General features: G+C 45.5%; 1 protein-coding gene across 1 annotated transcript in view; it reads left to right on the plus strand.

Moving 5' to 3' along the window:
- The window catches only part of GRIN2B (glutamate ionotropic receptor NMDA type subunit 2B), a 410,164-nt gene that overhangs the window by 216,620 nt on the left and 167,082 nt on the right, over positions 1–26,462 (plus strand). The window contains exon 3 of the mRNA XM_019938439.3: positions 11,940–12,538. Within this exon, the coding sequence (XP_019793998.2) occupies positions 11,940–12,538 (599 nt within the window). The remainder of the gene's footprint in view (positions 1–11,939; positions 12,539–26,462) is intronic.

The following is a 26,462-nucleotide window of genomic DNA, read 5'->3' on the forward strand; positions in this document are numbered from 1 at the left end:
TCACATGCTTCCATCAGAGGAAACGTATTTAGGTGAAATGTATGAACTATAGAAATGTAGGAGACCGTTGAATGTGGTTTAAAAACAAGAAATACACAAACTTCAAAATAAGAATGTATAAATGGGCTATTCCTTTACTTGTCCAGCTCTTATTTTCAGGAAAGATCTTGCCAACTGTGATACCTCCCTCGAGTGATAGCAGCTGCACGTCCCTGCTTGGCCAATCTTCCAGGGTCAAGTTGAGATACTGACAGCATTTCAGCGACCCAAGGCCCCAGAAGGGAGAATGGAAACGTTGGTTGGGCTGAAGGTGTAGGCCAGTTAGGACATTCCAATGGGGTCTTTATCTGTGGAACTAGGACTGTGGGCAAAGAGAGTCAAAGAAGGAAGAAACCTCAGCCCGGGCTGCAGTGCCCATTACAGCAGTGACAAGATGGCCAGGGATGTTGGCAGGGTTGCTACTTCTCCACTGGGGCAGGGGTTAGGCTGGGCCAGAGACAGTGTGATGCTGGACTGTGTTGGAAGCTGAATCCACAGCATTCCGTACCTTCTTGGCCAAGTATTCCTTCCGTGTACAGAGAGGGTAATAGGTGTTTTCTAGGGACGTGGACAGCATCGTGTGGCTCTCCCTGCGTCAGGTTAGGCACTGGGTGTCGGTTCCAGCCAATGGCGTCGCGTACTCAACGAGGCTTCACATACACACGCCTCCCAGAGCTTGAGGGAAAGAAAATGAAGGGTGAGTGGGTAGGAACTCTGAACTCTGAAAGAGCCCTTTTTAGTGCTTTTACCCAGCAGGCACAAATGAGGAACAGCAAAAGTGAGAGTTGAATAATTCCGAAAAAGGAGAGCAATTTTCAGTATAAAGAGAACAGAGAAAATCTCAAATAAACTTAGATGTAACCAATCAAACGCTGGACACCATTTTTACCCTTTTGCGGGCCGGGCATACTGGGATCTGCGCAATGAGTCTAGGGAGAGGCTGAGGGCTGGTAGGACCGGACTTAACCTTGTACACTGCCTGCCGCAGGTAGCAAGCGTCAAGAAACCTATTTTCGGCCAAATAGCCCACTCGGTGTGACTCAGGCTGGTGTGGGAACGCAGGGCTTTGGTACCATAGAGGACAAAGCCACATAAACTCCTCACGGTTAAGGGTAGGAAGGGGTGTCCAGCCTCTGTGGGCACCTGCAGATAGAGGCAGCAGGGTCCAGCATCCAGGGTGTCCGGGACTGTGCAGAATAGTTGCAAATCCTGAGTAGGGCTCCTCATCCAATAGAGACTGGGATAAAGGTCAGGACACGTGGAAGGACTTCGGTTGGTCACATGGTTAGTCTGTGAAGGAGGAAGGCTTCTTCTGGGCAGGCACGTCTGCACCCAGTGGGCTCACCACATCAGGTGCTCCAAATACTGGGCTTAGAGCAGCCCAGTCAGCTTTAGACGATGATGTTGGTGAGGACGGGACAGGGCCAATCCTGGTTTAAAGGTTGGCACACATGCCTGGTGGCTAAAATTCTAAGTCCTACCATCGAGTGAGGCTGAGCCAGGCAGGTGCTGACGAGCTGTTGAAGATGTATATATATTTTTAATCTGCCTCTATGCAATTTTATTTTCATTTCTGGAGCCCTTCAAAATGCGATGCCTCTTTTAGACGGAGGACCGAATTGCTTTGGGACAAGTGAATAAATTCGAAGCCGCGTTAATTGTGAACAGCCGTCCTTGGCTTTATGTGAGGAAATAGCAATTGGTTTCTCAATCCAGGGACCTGGGGAAACAGATCACTGATGTTTGTTGAGAAAAACTTTCTCAGGAAACTTCTTTCTGCCACTGGAGGCTACGGCTTGTTAACCTGTGCCAAACGACCATGTTTGGTCCAAACTCTATAATAAATTCAGCAATGCTTCATCTTTCTATATAGAGCAGGGATAGGAGGACAAAGGACCTTTTGTTTTCCAGGGATCTCTTGCAGAGACCCATGTGTATGAACATAATCACTGTATTTAGAACCAGTGCTTTGTTATTTTTAGCAACAGAAAAGGTACCAGCACTCTCAGCTTCATCAAATACAAAATGCCTTTTCTACCCTCCCCCTCTCTTGGGCATCTCCCCCATTCTCTCTCCCATTGGTATATGCATGTGATGCTCTGAGCAAATACATATACAGAGATGGGAATGTTTATGTATTTGAAAGAAATGTCAACGTCTTCCCTCTGATAAATGCTGCTGGTGTGTCAAGTACCATCACTGGCCTGTACTTCACCTTGTTCTTTAATAATGATCACAGTTCTTCTGTAAACTCTACCCTCTCAGCTTAAGTTAAATGGAAAGATTTTGATAGTATTGGATTTTGGATTTAGTATTTCATACCTCATAAAAAAATTTTTGTTTTCCCTTGGTTGTATGGTTTAGTTTTATGACGCCCTTCTTTTTATCTATGAACTGCCCTTCTTTCTATCTACGAAATGCTCAGATCTATATTTGTGTTGAACACACTTGATTTTGTAAACTTGTCTAAATCAATTTAGTCTGATATTGATAATCCTAATTAATACTGTTAGTTTAATATTTATACTATTTTTTCTCTATTTCATTTTTTCCCAACTTTTCCTCTTCCCCTACCTTCTTCGCTTGCGTTTACTTAAAAGTACATTGATTCAGTCACAGAATGTGGTTGTTGCTGAACTTGTCAGCTCGCTCTTTTATAGAAAAGGACCTCTTAATAAAAACACAAGTCGGTCCATCTGAGAGTTGTTTTGATGTGCATAATGGCACAGGCCATAGTGAGGGATTTTAATTTCAGATGAAATGTAAGAGCCTTGTTAAAATTTTGGCATCTTGATACCTTCCAGAGGAGGACAAGCACGTTCCAGAAGTTCTCTTGGTATTCTCCAGGCCTTCTGCTCCCCGACTTAATTCTTTAATTCTCTTGGGTATCTTAGCAAGAGGGATAGGCCTTTTTATTCTTCTCCTCTTATTGCCCTGTCTGTTGTTTGTAAGCTTTCTTCTTGCTATAAAATCATCTCTGAGACCTAGAATAGGAAGAACCTTGTAGACGTTCTCAAAGTGAATACTTTTAGTCTGTTTCTCAGCTGTGGCTTAAATTCAGCGACTGAAGCACATCCAAGAGGGAGACTCAGGGAAGAAAACGGAACAAAAGTCAAGGAGAAAGTGAAATTATCTTCTGAAAGAACAAATAAGAAAAAGACTGCTGGCTTCTGGGGGAGTTGTTTAGTTATCCAGAATGGCTCTTAGACTAGCTCAATCTACTTGAATATCTGTTCATGGGCTCTTGAAAACCCAGAATGTTCTCCTTTGTGTGCCATGGTTTACAAAGAATGAATCTGGCAGGAAAGATCATGATTCTTCACCGGTGAGCTTCCTTTGTGTGTTTCAGTCATGGTATTTCTGATGAATGGCGAGGTTGGAGAACATCGGGTGCTTCTTTCCTTCTTGCAGGGCATTGCTCACTAAATTGACACTATCCAAACCCACCCTAAATAGCTACCACCAGCCTTAGTCACCTGAAAAAAAAAAATGATGGTTGGAATCAGAATTTATAGTCACCAAAGAGGGGGTCTTGGAGTTAGTTCAGGGAGAGAAAATCCCCTCCTCGTGTTGGGAGAGGAAAGACATTCTGTCCCCATGTTCTGCTTCTGCCTTGTGCTCAGCATGGAAGAAGTAGAGAAGAAATACCCACGATGAAGCCAGCCAGGGTGAACCTGGCCTCTTAATCCATGATTTCTACACTCGCCTTCTAAATCTGATAGTAGTGGAGAACGTTTTCAGCAAAAGCCTAGTGATTCTAGACTTTTATCAAACACAGATCCTCCTTAAGAACTGAATTCAGAAGGAAAACAGCAGGACTTTTTTGCTCATATACTAGGAGGAAGGACTCGGAGAATAATCAGATTTATTTACTCTGAAATTACTTTAATGTCCTAGCAGGCTCATAATCCCTATGATGTTATAAATTACCAAGATTTGAGTAGTGTGGGAGACTTTAAAATACTGGAAAAATATATTGTCAATGCGATAGCCAACAAAAATAAAGTAGATTTGAGAATTATCTGGTTGAAACATCGATTGCCACGTTTTTTAGTTGAGGTGTAATTGGCATGTGATGTTATATTAATTTCGAGTGTGCAGTATAACGATTCCATATTTGTAAATACTGTGAAACGATCACAGTAAGTCTGTTACCATTCGTCACCATACATATTACAAAACTTTCTTCTTTTCTTGTGATGAGAACTTTTAAGATTTACTCTCTTAGCAATTTTCAAATATGCAATACAGTATTATTAAATGTCGTCATCAGGTTGTACATTGCATCCCAATGAGGTATTTATTTTATAACTGGAAGTTTGTACCTTTGACCCCCTTCACCCATTTCACTCACCCCATCACGCCCCACCTCTGGCAACCACCGTTCTGTTCTCTGTGTCTATGAGCTTGGCTTTTTTGTTTGTTTTGTTTTGTCTTGATTTGATTCATTTGTTTTGTTTTGTTTTTTAGAGTCCACATACAAGTGAAATCATACGGTATTTGTCTTTCTCTGCCTGATTTATTTCACTTAGCATAATGCCCTCAAGGTCCATCCACGTTGTCACAAATGGCAAGCTTCCATTTCTTTTATGGCTGAGTAATACAGAAGCAAAAATAAACAAGTGGTACTACATCAAACTAAAAAGCTCTGCACAGCAAAAGAAATCATCAACAAAATGAAAAGGCAGTCTACTGAAGGGGAGAAATATTTGTAAATCATATATCTGATAATCATATGTCATCTATATAAAGAACTCATAAAACTCAATAGCAAAAATAGAAACAATCATTAAAAAATGGTCAGAGGACTTGGGTAGATATTTTTCCAAAGAAGACATGCAGGTGGCCAGCGGGCACGTGAAAAGATGCTTGGCATCACAGATCATCAGGGAATGCAAATCAAAACCACAGTGAGATATGACCTCACACCTATTAGAATGGATTATAAAAAAAGATAAAAAATGACAAGAGTTGGAGAGGACGTGGAGAAAAGGGAACCCTCGTGCACTGTTGATGGGAACATAAACTGGTTCAGCCACTGTGGAAAACAGTATGGCAGTTCCTCAAAAAATTAAAAATAGAACTACCATATGATTCAGCAATCCTACTTCTGGGTATTTATCTGAAGAAAATGAAAATACTAACTAGAAAAGATACATGAACCCTCCCATGTTCATTGCAGTATTATTTACAGTAGCCAAGATGTGAAACCAACCTAAGTGCCCACTGATGGATGAATGGATAAAGAAATTGTGAATACACACAGAAACATACACAATGGAAAATTACCACATTTTAAAATTCAACAAATATTTACTGGGAGTCCACTTTGGGCCAGGCCCCATTCTAGGTGCTGGGTTATGGCAATGAGCAAATAAATCGATCCTTGCCTTCATGGTGTTGACACTCTAGTTGGCACAAGGCATACGTTCATAATAAATACATCACGTCATCTGTTCAATGGAGATAAATGCTATGGCAAAAAGCAAAAGTGGAGCAGGATAAGGGGGCTCAGGCCTCCCTGCGACAGGAGAGGGCGGCTGTCGCATCGCATTGCAGGGTCAGGTTTGGGCTTTGTTGAGAAGGTGAGGTTTTAGCAAAGACTTGAACCTGGTGTGTGTGTTATCCCTGTGAGTGAGTACCTGGGTAGCTGGAGGAAGTGTTTCAGGCAGAGGAAATAGCTTGAAATAAAGGTCTGGAGCGGGAATGAGTATCTTTAAGAGCAGTCAGCGTGCTTGGAGGAGAGAGAGGGTGAGAGTCAGAGGATGTGGGATCTGAGGGGCAGTGGGGTCCGAATCAAGGGTGTTGGCTTTTTCCTTTTAGGGAGTTGGGAAGCTATTGAGGGTTTGGGGCAGAAGGTACCATCTTATGATTTAAGCTTTAAAAGGATCATCCTGCTTCTTTGTTGAGCATGAGACTGGGGTAGAGGCAGGGGGTCCAGTTAGCAGGCCCTTTCAGTGATGGGTGAAGGATGAGGGTGGCTCAAACAAAGTGGGTAAAGAAAGGTTGTGTTCTAGATACCTTTCGAAGGTCAGGCGGTCACGGTGTCCTGACTGATTGGATGTAGGATTCCAGAGAAAGAGAGCAGCTGGCAGTGGAAGGATAGAGTTGCCTTTAACTGAAATGGGAAAGGCCGAGTTCAGTTTTGGAAGTGTTGGAGATGTTTCAAAGATATCCAAGCAGAGCTGTCAGGTAGGCAGTTTGATGTACAGGTTGGAAGTTTTGGAGACAGAAGTGTGAGAGTGATCATCATGGAAAAGGGATTTAAAGCGGAGACTGAGTGAGATTTCCGAGGAGGTGAATGTCGATAGAAACGAAATGAACACCAAGGATCGACCCTGGGGCACCCCAGCTTCGAAAGGCCGTAAGGAAGAGGAGGAACCAGCAAAGAAGATGGAGGAACAGCAACCAGTAAGGCAGGAGGAGGATCAAGAGAATGGGAAGCCCTGGAAACCAAGGGAAGACAGCGTATCTTGGAGCAAGTGATCACCCAAGTCAAAGGCTGCAGATGGATGTGGAGTTGGCAATAGCAAGGTCACCGCTGCCTTTCACAAGAGGATTTTTAGAGGAGTGGTGGGGTCAAAAGTCTGGCTGAAGTTAGTGCGAGAGAGAAGTGGGGAAGAGGAGTTGGAAGAAGTAAGTATAGATGATGCTGTCATGGAATTTGCTGCAGAGAGGAGTGAAGAAGTGGCTGGTACACTTTCTGACTCTCTGGCTGGCTCCAAGGTGGATTCCCCTCACATTTTGTAAGAGCGCACAGCTCTTCAGGCATACCTTATTTCCGTGAAGTGGCTATGAGCCATCAGCGTAGAAGTTTGGGACCGGTTGAGATCATCAAGGTCATTTCAGTTCATCTCCCACCTGACAATGGAATCTTCTTTGTAATATTAATACAACCAACATTTAAGTTTTTTTCATGTGCCACCTAGGAATCCAGAGATGAATAAGGCACAGTTCCTGCTCTTGAGAAACATACCTTTTTTAATGGCATGAGGCAGGCATATATGCTTCCCAAGAGAAAAGGGAACCTTCTTCATACACTCTAGGTAGGAGTGTAAATTGGTGTAGCCACTATGGAAAACAGTATGGAGGTTCCTCAAAAAACTAAAAATAGAACTGCCATATGACCCAGCAATCCCACTCCTGGGTATATATCTGAAAAAAAAAAAATCACTAAAAAGATACACGCACCCCAATGTTCATAGCAGCATTATTTACAGTTGCCAAGATATGGAAGCAACCTAAGTGTCCATCAGCAGATGAATGGGTTCACAAGATGTGGTATATATATACAATGTAATACTACTCAGCCGTAAAAAAATGAAGTTTTGTCATTTGCAGCACCATAGATGGACTTACATTAAGTGAAATAAGTCAGAAAAAGACAGATACTGTATGATATCACTTACATATGGAATGTAAAAAATACAACAAACTAGTGAATATAACAAAGAAGCCGACTCACAGGTATAGAGAACAAACTAGTGGTTACTAGTGGGAAAAGGAACGGGGGAGGGGCAATATGGGGGAGCGGATTAAGAGGTACAAACCATTAGGTATAAAATAAGCTACAAGGATATATTTTACAACATCCTGGGGAATATGGCCAATATTCTATAATAACTATAAACGGAGTATAACCTTTAAAAGTTGTGAATCACTGTATTGTACATGTGTAACACATAATTTTGTACATCAACTATACTTCAATAAAAACTTTTAAAAATATATAAATATTATGATAGAGGCATGTATAAAATATTGCAAAAGCACAGGGGAGACAGAACTAATTTGACCTGGGGAAGTTAGAAAAGGTGATATGCATAAAAAAGCTGACATTTGAACTAGGTCTGAAAGATGAGCATGACATTTTCCAGATGGAGTGCTGAGGAGAATCCCTTTATCAGGTAATAATCCAGCTCCTTTTTGAATGTTTATAACTACAGAGAGCTCCCTACCTTATGAGGCCCATTTCATTTTAAATAGCTGTAATTGTTGCAGATGTACTTTCTACATTGAGCCAAGCAGTGCCTTTTACTATTTCTGCTCATTGGTCCCGGTTTTCTCCTCTGGAGCTAATGGGCAGAGACTTATCTTTCTACCATATAAGTCATTTCTATATTTGCAAATAGTCATCTCTTTTCCATGTTGAAAAAAGGGAAATGGATAAAGTCTCCAGTTGCGTTCCCTGAGAAGCTGACCTGAGACTAAGTTGGTGGACAGGGGGTTTAGGAGGGAATGCTTTTGAGATCAACACCATGAAAGGAAGGGGAGATTGGGCAGGAGTGGGCAGAGAGAGAAATACAGGTGACGCAGTATTAATGGAAGCTTGTGGGAAGTTCTGAAGATAGACTCATCCCTCAGAGTTGCCTAGAAATAGGGCAAGAGGACCAGGTCTTTAGGCGCCATGACCACCAGTCATTCAATGCCTTCTACCCCAGGAAGGGGACGTGACTTTGGGCCAGGTGGTTCTCTTCAGCTGACACAGTCCCCAAAGTGGGATGGCAGCTGAAACCAATTGCTAGGGGCACCAGCTGGGGTAGTTAATCCCTTATGTCTGAAGTGGATCTGGAAGGGATCTCAGTGATGCAGAAGAAGGATCTCATGTACTGCTAATTCTTTAGACAGCTGTTTTCTGAGACAGTTAATAGAATGGAAAAAAGTACCTGTTTTTGTTTCTTCTTATTAGCAAATAAACACCCTGAACATCAACGTGATGAGGTTCACCATTACAGTTCCAGACTGATGGGGTCTAACGTACAATCGTGTCTTCCCTGTGCTGACTGCACCCATCAGTCATGATAGCCTTTTACCTAGGACTGCTTTAAGGGGCTCTCAAGGCAAGTTGAAGAAGTACATTCACGCAATAAATTTGACTGGGAATCTTCCCAAGGAGGACGAGACTGCTCCAAGGAGCCCTGCACATAACATTTTGTAATGACATTAGGAGAATAAAAATGTAAGTGTGGAAGCATAGTGAGCTGAATTAGATCCCTGTCCTTCATCCTAGAAGATGCTGCTTCTTGTGGTGATCACAGTACATGCTGGGAGCCTGCAAAGATGGATGTTGGCCACCAGTCCTTTCCACTCCGTGCACACGTGAAGATTGCTCTTTGATCTGTGGCTGTGACCATAATTTGCAAAGTCTGTCACTGCTTACAACTTTTAGTTAGCCCAAAGCTTTGTTGAAAAGGAGCTGTCCCATTCCCAATTACCATACACCAGACTGATGGGTCAACTAAATGAATAATGCTGGACCACTCATTATACTGGGAAACACTTGCCCAAGCTATAACTTTGTCTCTCGATTCCTGTTCGGTTTCATTAACCTCCTCTTGGTGCCACAGCTAAAATGGCCGTGTAAGGCATCCTTATTTAATGAAGGATTGGCAAGATAAAGTGGTTGAACTGGGCATTGACGGGAGCAGAGGAATCGGAAGAAGGATGATTGTGGAGGAAGGGAGAAGTAGAAGGCTAGATGGGGATGTGGTGAGGGTTAGATGGAACCATATTAATTTTTCTCTTTTCTTACTTTCACCACATATTGGCTTTCTTCACATAGTAGCTGGCGGTTTCTTTAGGAGCTCATTTATAATTGTGAGCGAGTTTTAAGAGAAGACTAAGAGAGGAGAGGGTCAGGTTGGTATATAGTAGATTGGTTTTCTTTTGAAGTCAGTCTCATTAGCATGGGCTCCTTTACTAAGGACCGTCCTGCCCCCTCCATGGGTTTTCTTTCAAGGCTGTCTCTAGCTGTGTATTTGAACCAGCTGTGGTTTCACTGTAGATGGAGCTTTCTGGGTATTCAAGAACCTCCTTATGATATGTTCATTTATCATGGAATGGGTAGACTTACTTTGTTTACAGTGGGGACCCCTCCCATCCTAAGCCTGTGCATTTTAAGGTACATTTAAAAGCTTTTGACACTTTGTTATGACCACTGGGCTGGTGAAAACTCAAGTGATAATACGTCTCATTTGAGAATTCCCCAAATTCCCTAACTTAGCTGGAACTAACAAGGAGAACAAATGGCTGTCCCTTTAAAGTGATAACCGTTCTGGGTGAGTTGTTCTGTCGCAGGGCCTTCCTTTCCTGTAGTTGTGGTTCGCTGCGGGCCCCTGACAAGTCTTGTCATAATTAAGCTTTGTTGTCCTGGATTCCCACTCTATCCTACGACCTAAGGACAAGGTCAGCTTCCCCTGAATAGCAGTACATAGTGGCACTGAAGTAGAAGACCAGGAGCAGGGACTGGCCACATACGAAGCCACTGTTCTATCCTGAATTAATTTCCATTCCCTCCCCTCCCATTCTTGCTGCCCCACCCTCTCTACTTCTCTGAATTCCACTGTCCTACCAGGCTCCTCCTTGACTGTATATTGAAGCCAGGGGAGGGAGCCATTATAAGCACCATTTTACCCTTAGCGGAAAGAGTTGCCCCCAGACGACCAGGCAGCTACTGTTTCATTCTGGATCGCTTGCGGGGAATGTGACGAGTTCAAGCCACGTGAAGCACACACAGCTCTGGCAGAGCCTCGAGGGGCCGGCGGCTTTCGTTGCCCAATCAGGGTCTTTGGACACCAGCTGGATAGTCCCAGCCTGCATTTTTTTTTTTTTTCAATAGCGGTTGCCCAAAAAATACTCCGCGGTTTCTCAGCTGTACAACAATGTGTTCCTGAACTAAGAAATCACTGCATCATTTTTGTTTAAAAGTCTGATCTCTTGTAACCATACTTTGAAGCTCTAGTTTGGGGAATAAAAAAGAACCGCCCCTTTGAATTAAAGACACAATTTTGTTAGCTTGGATTGTTATAAAATGGAGATGAACCATCAGATAGGCGATAGGGGCCACTGACCAAGAAAAGAGATGTCGTTACCCAGGAGGAAGTCAGGGGGAAATGGACTGAAAGAGAAGGACAAGGCTGAGAGGGTCTTCACTGTGTGGCTTCAGATTCTTCTAGCTGTAAGATCGAGACAAAATGCAGGGCTTGACATCTCCAAACAGCAGGTGAAATACAGCTTAAAATGGGACCCATTTAAAATGGCTTCTCCCTCGAGAGGTGGGAGGAAACATAAGATGTTTAGAATTGACAGAGGGTTGCGTGCAATACACAGGTCAGACGGAGACCCGTGGCGTTACATAGGTAAGAGAAAGAACAATCCTTTCTATGTTGTTCTCATGTAAAGCTTAATCATATATGACCTCAAAGACAAGTCATTCTGCCTTGCAGCTGACACGTACCACTTGTGCATTACTCTACCTACATACCTCATTGTCAGAGTAGAAGACAGAGAGAAAATTCCATGTGCACTTCACCTAACAATTATGTGTTTATAGAAAATCTTGTATTACAGCGTGCCTCCCTGCTAGCCATACCTGAGCACCACCCACCTGCTGGGCGACTAGAGGTAGATTTAAGGGCAGATTGATGGCATTTTGGATTCTTCACTCCGATTGAATAATACATATCCCCAATTGATGAATCCAAAAGCCTCAAAAAATGGAAGGTGTGTGTTTGTGTTCATATAACTCCTTTGACAGCAAAACCTGACCTGAACTGACATGACGCCGTTTACAGTCTTTATCCCACTTTATGTGACCCTTCACATGTTTTGCTCTAGAAATACTAGCATATTTGATTTTAGGAAGCTGCCTGAGGCTCTGCAGTAGCCCCAAGGATTTCAGACAAGAAGAGTATAGACCCATGTCGATCTTCTCAAGAGGAAGGTTTTAGGAAGGAAAGTATTACAAATGTTTGCAATTTAAACATATCCAATTTTAGAGGCATTGTGTGGAAAAAGTAAATAATGAACACAAACCTTTGTATCCAGATGGTCCAAACTCTCCCTCACCATCTTCGTTTTGGTTTTTCTCTCTCTCTCTTTCTTTGTGTTCATGACTTTAGGATGAGTCCTCAATGTTCTTCCAGTTCGGCCCATCGATTGAACAACAAGCTTCCGTGATGCTCAATATCATGGAGGAGTATGACTGGTACATCTTCTCTATCGTCACCACCTACTTCCCTGGCTACCAGGACTTTGTAAACAAGATTCGCAGCACCATCGAGAATAGCTTCGTGGGCTGGGAGTTAGAGGAAGTCCTCCTGCTGGACATGTCCCTGGATGATGGAGATTCTAAGATCCAGAACCAGCTCAAGAAACTTCAAAGCCCCATCATTCTTCTTTATTGTACTAAGGAAGAAGCCACCTACATCTTCGAAGTGGCTAACTCAGTAGGGCTGACTGGCTACGGCTACACGTGGATTGTGCCTAGTCTGGTGGCAGGGGACACAGACACAGTGCCCTCGGAGTTCCCCACCGGGCTCATCTCTGTGTCCTATGATGAATGGGACTATGGCCTCCCTGCCAGAGTGAGGGATGGAATCGCCATCATCACCACCGCCGCTTCCGACATGCTGTCCGAACACAGCTTCATCCCCGAGCCCAAGAGCAGCTGTTACAACACCCACGAGAAGAGAATCTACCAGTCCAATATGCTGAACAGGTGAGTGTGGGAGGTCAGAGGAGAGCTTCCAAGACTGGGTTGGATGTTCAGAAACTGTGGGAGGGGCAGTTCAAGAGGTCTGAGGTTGAAGACTGGTGTTGGGGTGGCGATCGTTCGTGACGGTGGGAGACCCGGATCCAGAGCTCGCTGCGCTGTGTGCTTGTTCTAAGAAATGCAAAACATCTCCCTCTTCTCGACCACCTCCCGTGTGCCGGGTCTCACTCCGAGCGTTTCGTGTGTTCGACCTCATTTAACCCTCAAGGCGACAACTCTCATTAGGCAGCTTTTAAAAATTGTTTCATTTTATAATACAAGAGAATAGGCTTGTCCGAAGTCACGCTGAAAGCAAGAGGTGCAGTTTGGAGTTGAACCCAGGTCTCTCTGACCGCTACACGCCTGATCACTATGAAAGATGAGACAGGCGTAGAAATGAGGGAAGACCAGCCCCCTTACCTTTGGGACACTGCTGTACCGAGAGGGAATGGGGAATAGGCTCCATGGGTCTGTAGGCACATGAAGAGGATTCGTCCCTTGGTTTTTCATCTGCCTTTGCTTCGCCTTTCTCTGCCTTTGAGATTAAGTGCTGGTGTAGAGCAGCTTTGATGGCGGCTGTCAGTCTGGCTTATTGAACGAGAAGAAGGTGTGGGTGGAATCCCCCTCCCCCGACCTCACCTCAGAATCCAGCTACGAGGGCAGCACATCCTCTTAGGGGCCATCGTGTGACCAAGTGGGGTAGAAAATTCTACACTGTGCTTTTGTGGTTTTGTTATGTGTATAAAACTGCTACGTGCGTACACTGTAAAAATTCAAACAATATAGAAGAGCTCAAAAAAAAAGTAAAAACGACCTTAAATCTGACTAGCCAAAACGGTCATTATTGAAATAATTAATGACTGTCTTTCTAGCTGTCTCCCGGTGCGTGTATACCTGTGTGGAGGTACAGCTACAGTTTTCCATAAATGGAAATATACCCAGACGTGCTGTTCAATAACCTGCCTTCCTTTCACTCAACAGTGTATCTTGGGTATCCATTTCACCTTTATTATGAACTATATCAGACATATAGAGAGATATTCAGAAAAACTTAACCCATGCTCAGGTACCCACCACCCAGCTTAAGAAATAAAATATTAGAAAGTGTACTGCAGGGAGGTTGAAATACATTCAGAGGAGGTTGAATGTGTACTGACTTGTACTTATTTAGCTTCTGGAAGGGACTTGGACCCTGTAGCCTCTTGTCTAAGCTCCTAATTCAGAGTTGACACTAAAAGTCGTTTTACTGTGGCTGCATCTGTGATCCAATCCTGCTATTCCGCCACCTTGAACTCTCCGCTTTCTCCGCCATCCCTAGTTATCCCTACATGTTGGTACAGACCATCTTGGCGTTCTTCTTGCCTCCCTGGCGATTCTTTCTCAGGCTTTACCTGTCTCTTAAATATTGGTGCTTCTCTGGGGTCTGTCCTCTACCCTCTTTTCTCTTTTCTTTCTGTTTTTCTGGCTGCGCACTGCGGCTTGCAGGATCTTAGTTCCCCGACCAGGGACAGAACCCGTGCCCTCGGCAGTGAAAGCTCAGAGCCCTAACCACTGGACCACCAGGGAAGTCCCTAGACTCTCTTCTTTTCTCCTCCATTGCCAAGAATACAATCGATGTCTGTAAGTTCCCCCAGACGGACACTGCTGGCTGAAACCTCTCCCTTGAGCCCCACGTCCGTCTATGTATGACCACATCTGTTTCTTCGGATGCCATGAGCCCTAGAACATACCACACCCAAGGCTGCACAGCTGTCTCCTCTCCCATCAACCCTCCCACCCTCTTCTAGCCACATGGGCAGCGCTTATAAAGGGTACCTCCTGTTACCCAGTCTCCTAAAGTAAAAATGCCCAAGGTGTCCTTGATACCATAGCCCTGACACTGCATAGCCAGCCGTGGCCTTGGCTGTGGGCTCGCCTTGGAGAGCTTTCACTTGTTTTCATCCCCGTGCCATCGCTCAGTCCACCTCTTTCTACTCGCATTGCTGCAGGGCCTCTTAAATCTCTTCTGGCTTCCAGTTCTGCTTCTTTTCAATCTCCTTTGCAGCCGGAGTGATCTAAAATGAAAATGTGATTTCATCACTTTCTTGCTTAATACCTTTCATTGCTCCTATAATAAAGTCCCATCTCCTTAATGTGGTTTATAGAGCCTTCCACAGCATGAGCCTTCCTAGCTTTCCAAAACCGTCTCCCGCCCCTCGTCGCTTCAACACCGCCTTCCTGCCACGCTGAACTTCCCGTGTTCTCTCTCCCTCCCAGCTCCTACTGCTGCCTTGAATGTGCTCCCCAGGCGCCCCTGCCCAGCCATACACAGATGCACGTGCCCCTCTCCCTGCCTCCTTCTCTGCATCCCTCAGGATTCAGTCTTGGCGTCCCTTCCCCTGAAAGCTGAGCCCTGGACTAATATCACTCGGTTACACGCCTGCCCCGCCTCCTGTGCCTTTCCAATAAAGACGATCGTCGTTCTGTGCTTTATTATCTCTCTTCCCTGTAAGTTCTCTGAAAGCGGGGACCCTTCTGTCTTCCTCATTCTCGTGGCACCGGGGAAGACACCTGGAGCAAACGCATGACGTCCTGAGTTGCTGAGCTGCCTGGTGCCTCCCTGCTCTACGGGAGCGTCTGTGTTCTGTTCCTCTTTGTAAGACAAGGGGCACCTCCTTTAAAAACTTACTACATATTCGGTTCTGTACATTCATGTTTTCTCCCTAGTTCAGTTTATTTTCCCAAATATTTGTTCATTGAAACCAAGATGAGCGAACAGAAAACGTCTGCCGAGCAACACAAGGAAATCGAGTGGGTATTACATTGGGGTTCATACATGTGGTTCAGGAATGCCTGCTTTTACCTTAGAGCTTCCTCTGGGTAAGCAGCTCTCTGAAGATAGTATCTCCCATTTGGCTTACTTCACATCAGACTGTAACTGTTATCTCGGAAGCCAGGTCTCTAACCACTGTATCTTTGGAACCACCATTGGTTGTAACCTTTGTCGCCATCTCTTATGGCCCCTCAGGAGGGTGGCTCTCCTCAGTCCTCTGTACCCCGTGCTTAGAGCTTATTGTCAAGAGAACCGCAAGCGCCCACGCCTCCATCTTCTCAAGTGCAGCAGGTCCTAAAAGGAACAAGGACGGCGCAGCCGATTATTCATACATTCCTCCAGTACCAGGGCAGAGCAGAGAGAGAGTCCACCTTCCCTCAGTGTCCCAAGTACACTGTGTAAAGGTCTCACCAGACTTACCAGAGCGTTTCTCCACCAAGCTGTCTCCTCTATGAACCTTCTCATCTGCCCCGGTTCCCCGAATCTTCCAGGCTTCTCCACCTGACTGCCTGCTGGGCATCTCCTCTGGGCTGTCTCCCCTTGTCCATAGACCTGCATCCCTCACTCTTCTCCATTGTCTTTTCCTTCCCCTCCTCCCAAATGCAGCTTCCCGTGGTTCTAGAGTCCAATTCCTAGCCTCGCTTAGCATTTTAATATGTTTTTCTATCAGGACCAGGAAGGATTGGGGTTGATGAACAGGGACTCACAGGAGGACAGCATTCAGCTCATCAGTGCGACTCAATTAGGCATCCTCGGTCAGCGGTCCTCCTCCTTCCCCTGGTCGGAATCCAGCCCCTCCTTCAGAGCTCTGGTCTCACTAGGGTCACTCTTTTAAATAACAGACCAAGCAGCCACAGCGGGAAATCTTGCAAATGCTTAACCGTTGCCTTTGGCCTGATGCTCACCTCCCAGCATCATTAGCAGCAGCAGCCCCAGGAAGGCTCCTCAGGACGTACCTGGGGGTGACCCAGCCAGGGATGGCGCCGGAAATACAGAGTCGGGAAACGTCTTCTGGTCTCACTTTCTGAAAACCCAGTAGCATTCACAGGCCCTGTCGTCCGTCCCCAGAAGCATTGCAAGGGGAGGGAAATCCCTCATTCATACCTGACCAGACTGTGGCTTTCTTTCCACGCGAGGGAAGTTCCTAAGTCTAGATTTCGGGATCACAGACAGGAGATTCTATGATATCCCTGAGTCCTAAAGAGAGACACATATTTGAAGTGATGTACTTGTTAGTTATGGAAGGAAAAAAAACATCCTCAGAGAGGATCCTTAAAATGAACTATTTCGTTCAGTGTCCAGTGAATGCTACTTGTCACGTATCAATCCAGATTCCTTACAGATAACTTCTTAGCTCTTGGAAGCTTGGCCCACTGTAGACTTGGAGACTGTCTCCAGATAGGCTACGGGCTGCTGGATAAGGCTTTTTACTAGGGTTGCAAGAAAAATACAGAAACCCAGTTAAATGTGAATTTCAGATCAATGACAAATTTTTTTTTACATAAGTGTGCCCCAATATTGCATGGGACATACTGATATTAAAAGATAATTTGTTGTAATGTTACAGGGCTCCTGAATTTTTTTTTTTTTTTTGCTAAATATGACCGTTCTACTTTGTACCCTAAGAATTCATTTTAATTATTAGCATTTATTAGCATTCATTTATGCCTTATTAGTAAATGTAGTACAGAGCCCTTATACCAAGACGTGCTGAGAGCATTTTATTCCAACTGGGAACTTTTTTTTTTTACTTTTTTATGTGAGCCTCTCACTGTTGTGGCCCCTCCCGTTGCGAAGCACAGGCTCTGGACGCGCAGGCTCAGCGGCCATGGCTCACGGGCCCAGCCACCCCGCGGCATGTGGGATCCTCCCGGACCAGGGCACGAACCCACGTCCCCTGCATCGGCAGGCGGACTCCCAACCACTGCGCCACCAGGGAAGCCCCCAGCTGGGAGCTTTATTTGGTTGAAAGAGTTGGAGAATTTCTTATGCCGTGCATTCTCGAGGTGAAAGATCTTCTTAGCTCCCAAGAAAATTCTGAAACCCTTTTGGTACCAGATGATCTGAAAGTGTTTAGAAAGTGGTCAGACCAGTTGTCTAAACTCTCCCTTACCCCTCTGAGCTAGAGAAGAATTGGTAGCTGTTAATAGGCCCTTGTCTATATTTTTCCTTTATCACTTCCTGGAGGAGCAGTTGACGGTGAGTTTCCTTCTCAATGTGCCTCCAGTACTTGGCCAGTGCGTTTCTCTCACGTAGTTGGTGGCATGCCTGCCACTCACCTCTGGACTCTCTTTCTGTCCTGGGCACCCAGAGCTCCTACTCTTCATACATGGCAACTTTGGGGACTTGTAGAAAGAGCAGTTGTTCTTTGAGATGGCTGGATCTCAACATAGCAAACCTCTTATGAACCTTGCCTAATTATTTTCCCCTTGTGTCCTCAGGTTTCCTACTCAACAGTTGCTTTGCACTATCCCCTGCCACCCCCAAATTCTTCCTTCCCCATGAAACTCACCACCTCTAAAGGCCAGAATCCTCCTCTGGCCCAGCCTTTGAGAGATGGGGATAACCAATGTGAAGAAAGGTGCTTTGTTAGGTTCTTATTAAAAGACCTGTGATGGGGCTTCCCTGGTGGCGCAGTGGTTGAGAGTCCGCCTGCCGATGCCGGGGACACGGGTTCATGCCCCGGTCCAGGAAGATCCCACATGCCGCGGAGTGGCTGCGCCTGTGAGCCATGGCCGCTGAGCCTGCGCGTCCGGAGCCTGTGCTCCGCAACGGGAGAGGCCACAACAGTGAGAGGCCCGCGTACTGCAAAAATAAAGAAAGAAAAAAAAGAAAGAGCTGTGATGAACACCATCTTCCTTTAACCTTGGGGCAGACGCCACATCCTTGAAACTATTGTATTAGCGGGATTGTTCCCATGGGATGCCTCCTTGACTCTTGGCCTGGAAAGTGCTGAGACGTTAAGAAATAAACGAGGAATTGAGTCAATTAGTTTTTTAGACACCATGGGCAAGATTGGCTTGGTCATTACCTATCTCTTAGTTGTTGTTAAATATTCGTGGAGTGCCAAGCGCAGGCAGATTTACGGTAAGGCAAACATGTATTATAGGCTGACTTAATATAATTTACACGTGAACCAGTCAAAAGTTTCCGTGAATGCATAGCTATAAGCGGACTGTCAGGCATGGTGGCCTTTACCTGATTAAAGAAATCTACTAGAATCTAAGGAAATTCCCATTTTTCGTGTGAAATGTTCAGTAAAGCAAGACACAACCTGCGTATATAGAGACAGACTTTATCTGCTCCGTGGTGTAGCAGGAAGTATAAATTTGGGAAAATAACTGCAGAATCTAATAACTATCCCGAAAGGCACATTCACTGCTGATTGTAATTCAGGCAAAGCAAGCTTGTTCATGGAGGAATGACGGAATGTGAGCATTATTCAGCTCTGCTGTCTGTCTGTAGTCTTCCGCCTTCCTCATGTCACATGTATAGATGGTCATTTCAGCAAGTGATTTTTCTTCTTTCCCTTAAATTCAAACCTGTGAAGAGCGTGCTCAGTGGTTAACACTGAGACCCCTACGTGATTCTTTCCTTGGTCACTATTTGATTCTAGAGCTGACTTGCAAAATTTAAAACTTACCAGTGACATATTTGGTGTTTCTTTCTTCTGTCTTCTCTTTCATTTTCCTCCCCCTCCTCTTCCTCCCCACTCTCTTTCCTCCTCCTTTTAAAAACTATTTACAATTTGGAGGAGAGGGCAGGAGACACAGAGGGGGAGTGAGTGGGAAAAGAATTCCATTTCACCGAGGACAATTTTGAGCGGGGGCAGGATGCCCATCTGCGCTGGGCAAGAGGACACAGGTGGTCCAGTATCCACGGGAAGGAATAAGATGGTCTTGAAGAGGAAGGAAATGAGAGCAGAGCAGGCCGGTGGCTCTCCGTGGAGAGAGCAGACAGGCTCATTCTGAGAGTAGACTCTGTCTCAGAAAGCATGTGGCTTGGTGACGATGGTCAGAGTTAAGATGAGGGTCACAGGTAGATGCTCAGAAGCAGCCCCATTGTCAGCCGGGCTGGTAAAGTTAATAACTCCACTGTTGGTTGCCGTTCTGAATACTTGCTGCACACGCGGCATTGTACAGTTATCTAATTGGATCTTCACAAAACTCCTGTTCCACGCAGATGTCCTCAGGAGACGTTTTCTGATCACCCTTTTTTAAAAAAATTAATTAATTAATTTATTTTTGGATGTGTTGGGTCTTCGTTTCTGCGCGAGGGCTTTCTCTAGTTGCGGCAAGCGGGGGCCACTCTTCATCGCGGTACGCGGGCCTCTCACTGTCGTGGCCTCTCCCGTTGCGGGGCACAGGCTCCGGACGCGCAGGCTCAGTAGTTGTGGCTCACAGGCCCAGTTGCTCCGCGGCATGTGGGATCTTCCCGGACCGGGGCACGAACCCGTGTCCCCTGCATCGGCAGGCGGACTCTCAACCACTGCGCCACCAGGGAAGCCCTGGTCACCCTTTTAAGGGCAGCTTGCCCTTCCCATCCTCCCAAGCTCCCTGTCCTCTCCTGCTTTATTTCTCTCTGTAGCACTTATCGGACATATTGTGTATATTTTCTTTTAAAACATTCTGTTGTCTCACTCTCCTCATTGACTTTAAGCTCCAGGAGAGCAGCATTTGTTTTTCATCTCTGTTTTCTATCACAGTGCCCGATACATTGTAGGTACTTGATAAATATTTGTCCGGTAAAAGCATGAATGAAGGCAGGAATCATTATCCCCATTTTATATGTTTTTAAGAAACCCGAGGCCCATGCTTGGGCAGTGTGATGCCAGGACCTGGCCTGGATCTGCCTCGGGGACCTGGATTTCAGCCCCTCACCCTGCTGCATAGTAATGAAGCTTTAAAGAAACCTTGGCTTCAAATCAGAGCACCGCTGCTGGGAGAGGCCTCGGTGCTCATCTAATCCAACCCTTTCAAGTTACGTATTCTCACGGGATAGAGGGTAGGTAGGATGGCGAATGGATTTTACAAATGTGAGAACAGAATCTCAGAGTGGTCTCTCGTCTCTCAGAGGCAGGGCGGGCGGGGGCAGAACCCAGGCGTCCCAGTGGCAGGAGCAGTGCTCTGCAGAGAGCACGCTGCCTCCCGGCTGCCTGCCCGCGGCCTCGGAGGTGGGGGGGGGGGGCCTGGCAGGCAGCCAGGGCTCCCCTGTTAACCTTTGCCTCGGTCTGGCAATGTCCCCATGATCCTTGCTCCCTTGGTTCTTACCCAGACAAGGGTGCAGATTCACAGTTAATGGGAACTGAAGCTGGTGTTATTTAGGAACTGAGTGGGAGTTATTTCTCCATCTGCTGTCTCTTCCCACCAGAGGATAAAGGCTGGCTGAGTGGCGGTAAGGATGGGGGCGAACTGCCAGAAAGCGCGAGTGCCGTCATTTATGGTTACAGACACGGGCTGGATGGCTGAGCGGAGGCTCGACCACAGCCGGCCAAGGTCAGCCTAACAGACACAAGCTTCTTGAGAGCAGAAGTGGTTCTGTGGCTTCTGCATCTATACAAGACCTCGCACGTTTTAAATAAATGATGGTCTGAGCCTTTCTTTCTTTCCTCTCCAGTGGAGCTGACATGGATGGGTAGGTGGTCATCTCCTGGAAAGAATCCTCCAGGACCTGATGTGGCCATTAAGGGTAGGGAGGAAGCAGGGTGTTGAGCATGACTGACCTTCAGAAGGAGTGGCTGAGGGATCTGACCCAGCGCTGCAGACAGGGGCGCGTAGAGGGGAGGAGGCGGCGGCGGCGGCGGGAGCTGGGGTCGGGGAGCCCTCCCCGGACCTTCAGGGTTTCATCAGCGGCTCTTTCTCTTCCGGGAGGGCCCGGCAGGGTCAGCGTGTGCAGACTGGCACCAGTCCCCAAGCTGGCTGGTCACACATGAAGGGACTGCTGCTGACAGATTAGAGCCCCTGCTGCTAGAATCTGTTCCCTCTTGTTCGGCCGCCAGCAGCAGCAGGCAGCCGGGGGCTGCTGACCGCCTCCCTCGCTGCTCCGGCTTTGCTTTCCCTCATTCACTGCCGCCTCACACCGCCCTTCACCTTTCCTTCTTTGTTCTTCCCTACCTCTCCGTGGGGTGTTCCCGTCATTGATCTCTTGCTGCCCCTCTTCTTCTCACCAGCTTTCCTGCACAAGCTTTAACGGCTTTCCTGCCTTTCACTTTCTGTGGTCATACATGACCGTGTGGAATTCTTGCATGCACACACACACGCACACACATCCAAGTGCACATGTATTAGACATCCAGACAGCACGGGTATTTGTATGTGCATTGGCATCTGTCAAGTGGATAAAGAATTATTCAAAGAACTGGGTGAAAATACTTTCACATAGGACATCTCCCCACTTCTTCCTATCGCTGAGACCATTTCGCTGATGGTGTGCGCATGGCTGCGGATGGGACAGAAGCTGGGAAGAATCCTTTAAAATGGCTTGCCTGCAGTTAGGGCTGGTGAATATCAACAAGGTGTCTTCCATCCACTCTGATTTCATTTTTAAAATCTCTATGGCTGTAAGGATGGTTGCTAAGTAACCCTAGCACATTTACTGTTTGGGCAAAGGAGATAAACTTAGTAAGCAAGTGGGTCTATATAATTTTAAGAAACTCATAAATGTCTTCTTTTTCTGAAGGAAAGATCTTCCCTGACAGAGCAGCAGAAATAGCCGTGGAAGCCACACTGTGACAATATCGTATTCATGCTAAGTGGTCCTTTTCACCATTCCCTGAAGGAGGTCACACACGGAGTCCACATGAGGTTGTGTGTCAAAGTACATTGAGTGTTTGACATCAAACCAGATGACCAGAACCTTCAAGTCATTCATGATCACGGCTAATAATGATGGAAATAAAAGTGACGATTTTCATACGAGGAATCTTCATGCACGTCATCTCACCAAATCCTTACAACAAACCTGTGAGGGCTTTGTCCACTCACTGCGTAGATGGACGGTGGAGATCAGCAGAGAAAACTCAGATACTTACTTTCTTTTCATTTCCCCAGCAGCATTTCCAGACACTCCTACCTACTTTTTTTTTGGTCCTTGAACAAAAATCTATCAGGAACTTTTGTTTAGGCAAAAATAGCGCAATAGAATGTCATTATAATATAGTCCGTTATTACACAGATTTTAATAATATGTCAAATTTCTCTCATTTTGACTACGTAGAGAAAAAGCCAGGGGTGTGTGTGTGTGTGTGTGTGTGTGTGTGTGTGTGTGTGTGTCCCACAGGCTATGCAGGGCCATTACTCTCACTGCTCTGTTTCCACAGCTTACGTGTGTTCACACATAGACTTACCTCTTTTACCTGGGGTAGGAGGGGTCACATATTCAACAGTATGATGTTGAACCACAAAGAAAGTAGGGAAGGGCTTTGAGCTAAAATCACTGACACAAAATTCTTGCCCTAAGATGAAGGTGGCTTATTTTATCTCAGAGTTCATTTACTCTAATATTATACATACGTCTAAGACACTTGTGGGACAGTTGGATTAGATGTGGCAGAGAGTGTCAGTAACCCAGTTTCAGCAAGATATGTGAGCATATTTAGGTGGTTTGTCCAGAGCTGGTACGGTAGCTGCCTGGTCATCAGGCCCCAGCCTCCTGCTAGCTTTCTGCTCTTTTGTTTATAGGGTATGTGTAGCCTTCATCCTCATGCCCAGGATGCCTGCAGAACTCCCGTTTCAAGCAGCAGGTTGAAGTTAGCAAGGAAGGAGGGCAGGCTCTTTCCCTTTCACGGAGATTACCGTGAAGTCCCATACTTTGCTTGTAGCCCATTGGTCAGAAATCAGTCAGTGGCCACAGCTAGCTGCAAGGGAAGCTGGCAAGTCCCGTTTAGTTTAGTTCAATTTAGTTTTTGACCTGGGCAGTAATAGGCCCAGTTAAAAATCAAAGTTCTCTTAACTAGAGAGAGAAAGTCAAGGCCGTGTGTTTGGTAAGCAGCCCGCGGAGTCTGGAGATACTTGCTTACCTGATTTACCAGATGACAACAGCTTAGAAATAACAAACACGATGGGAATATCAGGTAGGTGAGCTGACAGCATTAAGAAACAAACAGGATGGTAAGGTGCAGAAAGTATTAGAAAAACCCACCGAAAGACCTCGATAGGAACGTTTGTCTAAGATCATTTGGGGCAAACAGCCTTATACTCCCCAGAAAGCATATACCCCCTTTACCGCATCCCTGTAGAGCAAAATAGCACAGTCATTGTTAGGTCATCAATAAGAGCTTAAATTATATTGATTATCTGTGGTTCAAGAAGTCAGCGAATTCTACACCTGTCTGAAATTTTCCATTTAAAAATGCTTCTTGTAATCAAGAAAAAGCTTGATACCTAAAAATACTAAGCTTCATCAGTTTAGAAAATTTACTTTAAAAAAGGTTACTGAGTGACTGCTGTGTGCCAGGTGTTTTATATCGCCTTATTTAATCTTAAAAGTACATTTCAGAGGCATTATTACTTCATTTTTCAGAGAAAGAAACTGAGATCCAGAAAGGTTCAGTCGCTTGCCTACTTTCCACACAGGTAAAGTTGGGGCTCAAACCCAAGTCTTGATGGATTCCAGGTGTACTTTGCCCCGTGTGGTCCATCCTTCTGTGGCTGAGGCTGCCGAGTCAGTTAGGCATCAATGTGATGTCGACGAACACATCATTAACCTGCAGGACAGGGTGGTTTTGTAATAGTTTCCTTTCTTGGGCACTCTGCTGAATTCGTGTCCTGAAGCCATGATAAATCCGGAAACAGCCCAGGAACAGAGTCCCTTGCACACGTGTTAGGGATGTTCCAGACTGTTTCTTTCTTCTGTTCCAGTCTGTTTCTTTTTCTCTCCATCCTGAAGTGTGTCACGTCTATATTTACCAGCCTTGCTGTGATCTTTCTTACACCTTCCTCTTCAATTAGAAAGGATGATTTTTTTTTTCTTATCTTAGTCCTGTATATTCCAAAATCCTTTAAGCCCACATATAAAAAAGCAATAACTTGTAGTCTTGGTGGACCTGAAAGTCCTTTGAACTGAAGTGAGAGCAGACTTTCTGTTTAAGATTCGCCAAGGCTCCTGGAGGTTACAGACACGTGGAAATCACTGTCAGGGGCGTGTAATAAAACGAAACAAGACCTTGGCCTCTGTCATGATTTACAAATGTCCTCCAAGGCCACTCTTCATTTTTGAGAGGTCAGATAAGTTTGGATTTGTTTAAGGCTAATACTTGGCCAGAGACTAGAGAAAAAAAGCAGTGCTGTTGGGAGTGAAAGAAACATGACATGGGGAGGGTAGCTTTTCTGTACTTCCCAGTATCACATTCACTGCTAGTTTTTTGACTCCCTGTGCTGGGTGCTGGGCATATAGACGACACACCGTCCATTTGCTTGTCCTCACGAGGAGCGGGGCATCCACAGAAAGTTCTTTCCCTTGCTGGTTTGAACTTATTTTTCTTGTAACACAAAGTGAATTGCTTAAGAGGCTAGCAGAACGAGCCTAGGAAACCGAGATCAGAATTTCAGAATCTGTTGGTTAAAAGTATCAAGAATTTCCTGATACTTCTGACACAAGGCAGGAAGGATGTCCTCCAGTAGAGAACAAGATAGTGGAGTGGAAGAAGAGAAAAGAACTGTTCTAATATCGCTGATGCCAGCTGAATTCTTTGATCTCATTGTCACAGATTATTAGCCACCTGCAAACTCAAAACCTCATAAAAGAATTTTCTTTTGAAAGAGATCAGAATCTCCTCCCCCACAAACACACATGCACTTTGTGTGCTCACTCACCAACAAGTTTAAAAATAGGAGCCGCGGTGTTGCCATGACTCCCAGTCTACTCAGCAACCCTCTTCTCCCTTTGATGTGAATTTACTTCGGTGCACAGTTGACCAAGGCTCTGGCTCAGAGCGGCCTCTAGCGGCTCAATCCTTAGGGAAGCACTTCCTTCCCGGAGGCCAAAATTGACCCAGACTAGCCAAGTTGAACACTTGTGTGTTCTGAACCGTTCTCCATGTGATTGGCTTTTTGCAGACTCTCAGCCACGAGGAGCAAACCAGTCGGTACCTACTGTGTGCTCAAAGCCATGGGGAACAGTCCAGAAGCTTGGGTCTTGCTGGGGGAGTGAGACCTGCATCCCACAAACATTTTGAGAACAGCCGCAGGGCAGCTGGGGGTAGAGGCAGTAATAGAGAATGAGGTAATTCATGGTAAACTGTGTTTGCTGTGATCATCAGAAGTTAACATTTTTCTTTTCCAGATAAAGGAGGCTTCTAAAATGTATCACCTGATGCTGGTTTAACAGCCTCAGGGAAGTACTGATGTGCTGACTTGCTCCCATGCTGTCTTCAATTCCCCGTGTTTGCAGCTCCCTATGTCAGGGTTTCTCAGTCCTGACTGTGTGTTAGAATTTCCTAGGAAGGTTTAAGAAACTGTGTACAGATCCTGGGGTCCCACCCTGCAAAATTCTGATTTAGGTGGACAGGAGAGGGTGAGGGCCTGGGAACTGACATATATTAAAAGCTGACAAGTTCATTCTAAAGGCAGCCAGGGTTGCAAATCACTGTGTTCAACTCTGCTGCCATTTTTGTGGCCCCAGCGACCAGAATAGGGTGAAAGGCAATGATAGCATTTGCATCCATTTGAACTTGGTGTTAATGGGAGAATTCTTTCCTTTAATTCTCTCCTGATGACCAGTCTAAAAATTGTGATCCTTATCAGCACTATGAAATTTAAACTCTGGAAAAGGTAAATACAGGAAATTCTGGAAGGGGTACATACAGGTATATACATTGGTGGTGCTCTTGCAGGCGGTCATGCTTTCCTAATGTGGTTTTTGGTCCTTTCGCTGGTACTCCGTGTGTCTGTTTTGTGCACAGAAATGAGTCTCCGTCGGTAAAGCTGGCAGCCTGGGCATCAAAGCAAATCTGACTTTAAATGGCATTTCAATTCCCCTGCACTTGGATTATAAACGCAAAAGAAACAGAACTTTAAGGCTTCAAATTTGATGTCTGCTGGCCTTGACGAGAAATTGAGGCTTTGCTAAATTTTGGAGCAC

The sequence above is a fragment of the Tursiops truncatus genome, chromosome 11, assembly GCF_011762595.2.
Source record: "Tursiops truncatus isolate mTurTru1 chromosome 11, mTurTru1.mat.Y, whole genome shotgun sequence".
In the NCBI taxonomy this organism is placed as follows: Eukaryota; Metazoa; Chordata; class Mammalia; order Artiodactyla; family Delphinidae; genus Tursiops; species Tursiops truncatus.